This window comes from Tribolium madens, unplaced genomic scaffold (genome assembly GCF_015345945.1).
Source record: "Tribolium madens isolate multiple individuals breed KSU strain unplaced genomic scaffold, Tmad_KSU_1.1 Scaffold_97;HRSCAF=244;Tcas5.2_LG3a, whole genome shotgun sequence".
NCBI lineage: Eukaryota > Metazoa > Arthropoda > Insecta > Coleoptera > Tenebrionidae > Tribolium > Tribolium madens.
The window spans coordinates 71,299-82,433 of NW_025401069.1; the positions used below are offsets into that span (position 1 = coordinate 71,299).

Sequence of the window (11,135 nt, forward strand, 5' to 3'; positions counted from 1 at the left end):
TAAACATTTAAACATTTAAACATTTAAACATTTAAACATTTAAACATTTAAACATTTAAACATTTAAACATTTAAACATTTAAACATTTAAACATGATACGCAGCATGTAGATGATCAATAATACAGTAAAACCTTCCTTTAACGGACACCTCTGGATAGCGGACACCTCTTGATAACGGACATTTTTGTAAGATCGTAACTAATACATAAGAAAGTAATTTAAAAAAATCCTGTCTACAACGGACACTCTGATTAGCGGACGCGGACGGTGAGATTTTCCACATTTACCATAAATGTCATATAAATTTACCTCCTACAACGGACAGACTGACAGAGCCGTTTACTCTAAAACAGGTACTAAAGTCTACTCTAAAGGAGGTACGAACAAAAACACTCTGTCACGGATACCGATCTCACGGTTATTACGACCATGGAATTTGTAAAATAAAATGGAGCTGTCATTTGGTCCTCAAAAATGCAATCAGCAGTTTACAGTTAAATGTTTTTGTTGCGTTACCACCTACTTACCCACTTCAATAATAAGTAATATACATGAATAGTTTTAGTTTTACCAGTAAATGTAAACTGTTTTATAAATTAACTTTAATATAAGATTCAATTAATGAGTTGCAGAATACACAATAACTTATTAATTAAAGTTATGAACTTCAAAAACATAATCAAAAGAACTTTTGGTCTAAACAAATAAAAATTGACGATTTTTTTTAAATAAAAATGTTTTTTTCTATTTTTTTGTAATGCTTTTAAATTCTTTACTTTGTACTCAATGTTAAAGAGTGCTTTTATCAACTAATTTCAGTAGATAAAGTAGTCTTTTATAGTCCAGTGAAATAATATATACAGGCTGTTCGGTCTAAGTCGATAACACATAAACTTACTTTTTTTTTTCAAAAACTAAATTTTCAAACAATACTATTCATTCCTGGCTTTCTTAGTAAATGCATCAAATTTTTTTGTGTTAAATTTTTGTTAGCACATCCGGTGTTGCCGGAAATGCTACCAAATTTAGTTTTTCAAATGGAACACCTATGTTTTTTTTGCTAGAAACAATAATAATTGGCATGAAAAATACGGTAAACCACTATTTATTGCATTTTACTTTACATAATGCACTCAGAAAACAATTTAAATTTAGAATTTTATTAGCAAATTTTGCAACGTAGGCGGATTTTACCTGTCAAGGTATTCGTGCAAAAAGTAATATGCTTGGATACCGTTTAATTGTTATTTTGACAAAGCCTAATTTGTTAATAAATCTTATTGAGATCTTTAATAATGGATGATATTAATTACGACGAATTGGTAGATCAGCTTGAAGTGTTAGTTCAATAAAAATAGAGCTGAAAGACAGTTTAGAGAAAAATACCCAAATAGAGTTCACCCAAATCGTTGGAAATTTAGTCGAATTGAAAAACAACTGAGACGAACAGGTTCGCTTCTTAAAAATAAAAAAACCTGTGGTTCGTAGTGAAGAACAAGAACAAGAAAATAGAAATCTGAATGTTCTGTTATCAATCGAAGAAAATCCAAGAGTTTCCATAAGAGAACTCGCTCATCAACTGACAAATTAGATTTGTCAAACCAACAATTAACCAATTTCCTTATAAAATTCTAAGATTTACGATGTTTTCAGATTGCATTCTGTTACGCAAAATGTAATAAATAGTGGTTTACCGTATCTTTCATGTCAATTATTATTGTTTCGAGAAAAAAAACATAGGTGTTCCATTTGAAAAACTAAATTTGGTAGCATTTCCGGCAACACCGGATGTGCTAAAAAATTTTGATACATTTACTAAACAAAAGAAAATTTCGAAAAACTTTATTCTTGATAAAAAACATCACATTTTTATAGCACTTTATCATTCATAAATTAGATTTCCAAAAAATAAATAGTTTTAGCGAAAAACGTTTGGTTCCATACTTTTTATTCACCTGGTATGTATCTCGACTTACAATTTTTGACGCCAAAGGAAAATTGCTGGATTCGTCTGAGGCAAGTTGATGAACCGTGCGAAGCGCTAAAAACGGCGAAGCTTTTGCTCCAAAAGAGACCACGTTAATCTCGTATACTTGTAGAGGTTCATCAAATGAAAATCGCCCGAAAATTCTTTGAAAGCATCGATGGTCGGGATTAAGCCAAATTTGTCTGTACATTTGTCGTATGTACATCAGCTGTCAAAGCGAGAAACAATAACCATATCAATTTTTCCTTTTATCGGATGCGTAATAGCACCAATGTCCTTTTAACAGAAGCGTTATTTTTTTAACTGTCAATTTTAAACGGGTACAACAACTTGTAGTGATAAAGTGTGACTGACTAGCGAGATCTACTAAAAATCTAACACATTTATTTTTTGAATTTGGAGCAAATACTTCTACTACCGCGGTTGCAAGCAAAGTGTTACTATAACTGGATGAATGAGGACGAGTATTTGAGGCGGCACAAAAACTATGAGACTCGCAAGGGGTACAATTGACGTCACTAATTGGAACCAACTCCTTTTTAATCGGCTGTTCTTCAACGTGTGGTTTTTCGAAATGAAGTAGAGAATGATGCCTCTTTTTACACGAACTACAAGTGTTAGTAGATTTACAAGCGATTATTTTATGTTTCCCACTTGAGCTCTTTGACTAATTGATATCTTTCCAAGGGACCCAACTTCAAAAGCTTTTGCACACTGATACACTAAATGCGAAGCGTCATTACAAATTGGACAAGCATTATTCAATACGCGATTACTAACTACAAGTGAATGGGTTCTATTGGATTTACTGGAGGAGGCACTATAATTCGATCGACTGGTTGGTATGATGGTGGGTTTTGAGGTACAGGCTAGAATTTTTGTTTGATCCTTTACAAAATCGACGATTTCCTTATATGAAGGAATTTCAGATTTTTTCTGCCAAAGTTCGAAGTGTCTACGCGTTTGACCATCTACTTTCGAAAGTGCGATGGAACCTATGATAAAGTCCGAAAGATCTTCTATTTCTAATTGTTTCAAGGCATTTACTGCTGTATCAAATTTTTCAAAAAATGCGTTCAAACAAACTACCGATTCATTTTGTAAAGGTCTAAACTCAAGAATTTGCGACAAGTAAGTGCTAGCCATGAGACATTTATCATCATATGTTTCTACGAGAGCTTTCCATAAAATAGGATAATTTGTTCCTGTTGATTGTATTCCAGAGCAAACTAATAGCGCTTTGCCCGTCAATTTTCCCAGTAAATAATGCATTTTAGTGATATTGTCTAAATCAGAGTTTTCATGTATTAAAGTTTTAAACGTCTCATAAAAAATGTGCCAGTCAGACATTTGCCTGAGAACTCTACCAACTTAATTTTGGGCAATTTTCTTATAGTTTTTGTAGGATGTGTTTTACTTTTAGATTTTGCAAAAACCTTTTTCTACTATGTAACAATATAATTCGTCTACCGCTTCCAACTCTTTAAAACTAAGCGTATATTTCGGGTCAGCTTCTAAACTTAATAAATTTATTGAGTCCATGCAATCACTAAACAATTTGAGCGTTTCTTCTAGTGTTTTATATCTGATTTTAAAATTTTTGCAAACGGCTTCATGTTCTAAGTTCTGAGAGCCATTATATGAAGGCCCAAAAAAGAGATTCCCGCTTGGCCAGAAGGGACTTTAATTCATTTTCTTTAGTTTTAGCCATGATCAGTTTTCGATAAGCGATAAGCTACAATGATAAGCGAGGGGTTCATAAACCCTGCTTGTATCTTTTTTCTGTATAGACACCCTTTTTTATTAAAGTTTTTGTAGTAAGAAGCTCATTTTTGTCATCAACATTGTACTTACTTAGAGTGTGGTTCTATCAATATTACATATTAGCATTGAATTCTGTCTTTGGACATTAGGTAGTGATCTCTGTCTTCAGGTATCCGATTATAAAGTCTGACAAAGAGCAAACAAGCACACAAGATTTATAAAATTTCTAGGAATAAAAACATAAAAGAAGCACAATTTGTGGCTATGGAGATAAGTCAATTCTTTCACCAAAATTTTGACTTGGTAATTTCCATTTAAAGAAAAAACAAACTTTAGTTGCTATGCAAACATTTCAGTTTTTGACATTTGATGGTTTTGTAAGCTTCATAAATAACTTCCCGATTGCGGGAATAGGCATTTTACTACAGTGATTGCAAGAATAAATAACTAATTGTCACTTATAATAACCTTTAGTAAGATTCTCAAATTTTTTAAACATCGAGATTTGAAATGGTCCACAATTTTCGAAAAGCTGTATTAAAATCAGCTGCAGGAAAAGTGAGGAAAATGAAACGTCGACTATCTATAATCTGCCCACATTCTCGCTGTCAAAAACATTGTTCAAGAGTTACAATTTTGAGATTACACCAAAGTAAACCTAAAAATTGTATTTTTTTATTTGTTGTTAGAACGCAAATAAGAACAATTCAATTTAGTTTGATTACATAGTTCATATATTTATTTGTTTCAGAACGAGTGAACTGGTTGCCTTTATTGCTATATCAGCAACATTGTTTCTTTTTATACACACAAGAGACTTACATTCTAAACTAAAAGAAATGGAAGTGAAACTTCAACCTGAGGATCTTGATGGTGACCAACTAGGTAAGTGGATAGGCGTTGTCAACAAGAACATTTAGCGATCCAATTCTCTTCATTTGTGTAATCTAAATTGAGATAGGGTGAAGCATGATGAATCTCCTCTTAAACTTCTGAAACTGGTTATGATTGGCTATGTTTTCTTAAGAGTTCTCTAATGTCATAGAATTTGATGACAAATCACACAGTGTAAACAAAAATATAGCGATCACTATTTTGACTAAGACTCGACCCAAAACACTTTTTATTTTAATTATTTAATTTTAATTTTTTATTTAATAAATTTGCCCACTAGAAAAGGAAAAAGATACTAAAATTTCAAAAATATTATTTTGAACTTTTCATGGTGTTTAGAGGTTTTTCTGTGCAGAAAATAGCACACACGTCAAGCTATCTTAAACCGTTATACAGTTATGACCCGTCTTATTCCGCTATTCTATAAAGTGTATTACACAGAATGCTTTCAAACGTGTTCTGTCGATAATTATAATATTAAAATTTGGCATTACAGTTGTGCAGATATTTTCTCTATCTCATACAAAATTTATTAAGCGCATATTTATACGGCAAAAAAATTGAGAAAGAAAAGTTTGTAATTTTTTAAAGTTTGTTGTCTGTTATAATAAATAATAACATCTCTAATATTAAGAATGCAACAAACTAATTAGTAACAACAAACGACGTAAATGAAATATAATGTACAGTCGAATAAGGTGAAAATGACGCTTCAATAAACCAGCCTCTGCTGTGGATGCAGACCCTTCTAACCGCAAGCAGGCAGGGTCGTAAATTATCGAATTTCACACTTGACGTAGTTTCAAGATGAATTCTTTTAGGAGCTGGTTTACAGAAAGCGAAATGAAAATTTAATTCAGAATTAAACTAAGTCGTTTGCAAGAGGAACATTTTTTTACCTTTGATTTTACGCCAAAACTGCAAAGGAAAAACATTTTGAGCTTTACCTGAAACGAGCAAATCTGTACTTAAAAGTTCATTATCAAAAATCAACAAAATTAAAACTTAAATGATTTCACAAAACAATAACTAAAGACTAGAAAGTAAAAAAGTAAAAAAATATTGGCAGCGGTTATGAGTTGATAACATTACGACTAACTGCACCATTACTTTGCTTAGTTGACTGCCCCCAAAGCTTTTATGGATTTTAAATGTAAGCAAATGTTCTTCTTCGACAAAAAAAATTACTTTTTAGAACATCATGCCGAACAAAAAATGGAACATCAAATTTTTGACACTTTCTGAAAATTTACAGTAAAGCAGACTTTAAGAAGGATTTGATCGCGCTCGCGTTGATGCAAGGGTATTTTGAGAGAGTAAGATACCAATTTAGGGCGGTTTTTCGAAAAACTATTTAAATTCATCTTTGAGCTAAAAGATCAAACTACAGTTTGACGATATTCATGATTTTTAGTGTTATCGTCTTGGCGAGACAATTAAAAAAACAACATATCGATGGTTGTGTGGAGAAATAGTACATTACAAGCGAGGTGGTAAATATGGCATTACCCGGAGTGCTTATGTATACGATCGAGAGGCGCGGATAAAGCACAAGGGATAATGCCATTACCACCGAGGTTTGTATGCTAACTATTTGATTCACAATCACATTATTTTCATTCAAAAATTTTAGTAAAATAAAATTCTAACAAAATTAAGGTCCAAACGTGGTAGGCTATCCAAATGGTGTTTAATTTTTGACATTTCAGAAATGTCAAAGAAAGCGTACTGCCCCAGAAGTAAGAGAAACTGCTACAAAAGCAATTGAATTACTAATTTAACAAAATATTATGCGTAACTTGACAATTTGAAAGAAAAAATTTCCAGTATTTTTGTAATTTTAAGGTTGGCTATACTGCATATTACCGCCCAAGAGAAGTAATATTATTACTCCTCATGAGATTTAATGATGTGCTTCCGAACTTTTAAAAGGTTAGTAATCGGCATATTACATTAGTGATTGTGAATAAAGTCATTAACGTATATCAAGAATAGTAACGGACCCAGAACCGATACTTGAGGGACACCACACTTAACAGGGAGACTTTCAGACACAGTAGTTTTGAATTGGACACTTTGTTGTCGCTCACTTAAATATGGACATAGCAATTTGCAGGTGTTTGTGAGAATATTGTAATAGAACATCTTACGAACTAATATGCAATGAGAAACACAATCAAAAGCCTTGCTTAAATCTAGGAATGTGTCTTTTGCTAACCCTGCATTTTCAATGCAATCATGAATTTCATTTGTAAAATCCGCAATAGCATTGATTGTGTTTCTTTTTGCTCTAAAACCATACTGTTGTAGACACAACAAACTGTTATCTTCAAAATGCCGCGTCAATTGCTGAACTAAATTTTTTTCTATTACTTTTGAAAATATTGGTGTTAAGCAAATGGGCCTAAAGTTGTTAATGTCATTTTTATCAGATTTTTTATGCACCGGTGTCATTAAAGATTTTTTAAGACATTTAGGAAAAGTGGATGTTCTTATACAATAATTAATCAATTTAGTAAGGGAAGATAAAATAACGTCCTTTACTGTTTTTATAATGTCACTACTAAGGCCATACCAGTCTTTACTCGTACAGTTTTTTAAGTAATTAATTGCATCTCTCACTTGAATACACGAAACCTCACTAAAACTAAAGTAATGGACATTTACACTATTTTTACGCGAACACATTAATACAATAGGATCACAGTTTGATTTTGGTACTTTATCTATCACAGTTTTAGCTACATTGGTAAAATATGCGTTAAAATCATTTGCAGTTATATCCAATCACTCATATCACAGTTTATATTCAGACGACGTTTTGAGTTTATTACAGTCCACATTGCACTAGAAGTGTTATTAGAGTTTTTTTATAAAGTTATCATTTGCTTTAATTTTGGCATTTTTAATGGCCGTGCGGTAATTAAATCTTAAATCATTTCTAGCCGCTTTAACATTTTCGCTTTTAGTTATAGTGTAGAGGTCATTTAGAAAGAAAAGCCTTTCACGAATTTGTTTTAAATCAGAATTAAACCATTTGATCGACTTTGATACCTGTGTTTTGCTTTTGACTATTTTTTCAGGAAAATGAAGCTTATGGTAATACACTATGACACTGATAAAATTTTGAAAACTTTCTTCTACTTTCAAATCACAGTTATCAATTACATAATCCCATTGAACAGACTCTAGTGATTTATAAAATTCGAACTTGCCTCTTTGCGTTAGCGGCCTTATAATTTTTGAACTAGTTTTTTGTTGTATAAAATTATCTTGTTACTCAAATATTCCTATGTGATCAGAAAGGCATAATTTAAATGGACTTACTTTACAAAAATTTATGTTTATATTGGTGAAAATATTGTCAAGACAATGTAATCCTCTGGTGTTAAAGTTTACTAACGGCTGTACACTGTAACTTAGTAGTAAATCTAATAATGCATGGCACTTGTAATCAGATGAATTAAATATAACATTAAAGTCGCCACCTAAAATATTTTTTTTAGAAAAATCTAAGCTTTTTAACACATCATTAAGAACTGTTAGGAATAGTTCAAAGTCACCTGGCGGTGGGCGATAGATAGAGATGATGATGACATTTGTTGAAACTAACTTAATAGCAGAGATTTCACATACGGAAACCACAGATAGATTAACCAGATGATCCAGAGAAACACACTGTAGGTTATTGCGTGCAAAAACAATAGAACCTCCACAACCCACATCACCACGTGTAAACCAAGATTTTTGACTGAAATTTTCCACACTTATTGACTCACATTCACTTGTATTTAACCTATGTTCACTAAAACACATAATAGAAATTGATTCACCAGCTGAAGTCTCATCAGATAGCACCGATTCAACCATTCCAACTTTATTCCTCAAAGACTGAACATTCATAAATAAAAGTCTATTTTTACATACATTGACTTCCTGTTTGAAGGATTTCTTGCTCATTGTTTGTTTTCTTCCGAAAAAATAGAATTTCTTTACTATAACACCTCTGGGCCAATTTTCAGGAGCTCCAAAATCTTTCTTGACATCAAAAGTTGTTCCCACCTTAAAAGATATAGTTTTTGCCTCTTCTCTCTTCGGTAAAGCTTCAATTTCAAATGATTTTTCATCAAATGTGGATGACAATCTTCCTCACCTGTAGATCTTGGCTTTTCACAGGCTTCGCCATCGTTTGAAACCAATCAAAGCTTTTTTTGCGTAGATTGGTATTTATTGGTTGCGTTATATCACTCGAAATTGGATTACTTTTCACAACATCCCCTGGTAGGTTAGTAGTGTCTTTGATTTGATTTGATTTTTGTTTCTTGGGTTCGCTCAACTTTATCTCGACTTTGCTTATCTCAACTTTTTCTTCCAAGCCTCTCACCTTGTTGTTCAATAAATTAATTTCATTTCGAAGCTCTTTGATAATTTCATACTTCTGTTGAATGATGTAATTAAACAGATTCTTGATATCATTTCCATCATCTCCATTGAACAAAAAACTGGGGGTACCAATTGGAGCTGAACCATCAGCTATTTTGCAGCACGAGATTGCATTTAGACTCACAAATTCAACTTTTCATGCATTTTTAGCACAACTAACATGATAAATACATCTACATGTAATGCATGACACACCATTCACCACGTTTGTCTTGCACTTCTTACATTTTTTTGGATTATTTCTACTTGTAATATCAGCAGCTTGCTTTGGCTGCGCTATCTTGTTCTTTATTATATTAAGTAAAGACTGTAAGTAAATTAGTTCGTAGAGTCCGTTTTTCTAAGAGGTACACACCAATATAACGGCCCTGTAACACATTTAAGACCAAATTTGTAATGCGCATGCTTGACGTAGGGGTTGCATGTCATCAGTAGCGTACTTTAATTTTCCTTACACTTACCCATACCAAATGAAAAAACGGCCATTAGCAAGCATAAATCAAATTGTTTTGTTTTCGTCTTTTGTTAATTGTGTATTTTGGTAAGTACACACAATTTTTTTTAATATTTCAAGCTTTCATTTGGTACGTAAACAATGTGATGCAAAATTATTGTGAACATTGTTAAATCTCTTATTTTACTGGTATTATTCAAAATTAAAATGTTCAATAATTAATAACAAATGTACTATGGTTGGCTAAAAAAAATCATACACAGATGACGAACAACAGATCCGAAAATTATAAATTTGAGTTGTCTAAACATCACTTTTTTAAAAAAGGTTATGTATGGATAGGCTTGATAGGACGGACTCAAATGTTAAAGTCGCCCAAATTTAAATCTGCTGAACATCACCCTCAGCAGCAATTGCCCGTATCGAAATTCCGTGTCTTAAATTTCGTGCCATAGTCCGTTTTTGAGTTTCAGTTAAACCCATTTTATCGTACTGACTGGCACTTTAGACTTTGATTTACAATATTAAAATTTTGGCTGTACAGTTTTTTATCTCCACCACTTATGTTACGCCACTGGCAAGCGATTTAAGCTCCCTTCTCTAAAAGTTCGCGCAGATTCTCGATCCCGCCCATGTATACTTCTCGTCACGATATTTGAACTGTCGTAAATCTTAAGTCGGGTACCCGAATTACTCTTAACAATAGAGACATTTGGGTTGTTGTAAATAATCCAACAGTAAACACCATCTGGGACACCAGATCAGAATGGTCCGGACTTCAATAATTTTTCAATTTGCAATAGTTTTGAATGTTATGTTAAATAAAAGATTTTACAAAATTATAAAAAGAAACAATATGTTGTATTTTAAGAAAATGTACCTACAATAAGAACAATAAAGAATGATGCATAATTATGTTGTTGACTATATTGTTGTTTTTCAGAGTGGACTCCGATGATACATTTATTTGTTTGATTATACGATAATAATAAACCCTTATTTTGAACATTAACAAGGTTGGTACTGAGTTATTTTTGTCCTCTTATCGGTGGTAAAGGGAGGTAAACTGATGACGAATCCATACGTAGGTATTTAAAGAAAAAATTGACATTTTCTCAGACACTTTTGGCTTTGCTCTCCAGCGCGTTTGTCTCGATATTTAGTTTTGTTCGTTGTGATTATAAATTAATTTATTTTGTGTTCTCTAATTGGCATAGGTAAAGATATGYACATGATTTTTTTTACTTATTAATAATAATTTTGAATATGTTAAGTGGTGTCTCAGAATGTGGAGACCTTGGGAAAACTCAAATTTTATCCAAATTGATGAGCTTCAACTGCAAGCAGTGCCGGAAGAAAATGAAAATAATCAAGAAATTGAGGACCACAACGATGTTCAAGATGAACCGTCTTCATCGAACAAAAATAATCATAAATTTTTGACTACGGGTGAAAAACAAATTGTTCTACAAGTTTTCCAAAATTTGCAAAAAGATGAAAAAGAAAATGCAGTGACTAATTTAATTAAGAAGGCAGCAACTCTCACGAACAGTTCCTACAGCACCGTATTTCGTATTGTGACGCATGGTAT

The 11,135-nt window shown here is 32.3% G+C and overlaps 1 protein-coding gene across 1 annotated transcript in view; it reads left to right on the forward strand.

Annotated features, from left to right (window-relative positions):
• LOC123014366 (heparan sulfate 2-O-sulfotransferase pipe) overlaps positions 1 to 11,135 on the forward strand; it is a 64,877-nt gene that overhangs the window by 22,176 nt on the left and 31,566 nt on the right. The window contains exon 2 of the mRNA XM_044413435.1: positions 4,505 to 4,638. Coding sequence (XP_044269370.1) covers positions 4,505 to 4,638 — 134 coding nt within the window. The remainder of the gene's footprint in view (positions 1 to 4,504; positions 4,639 to 11,135) is intronic.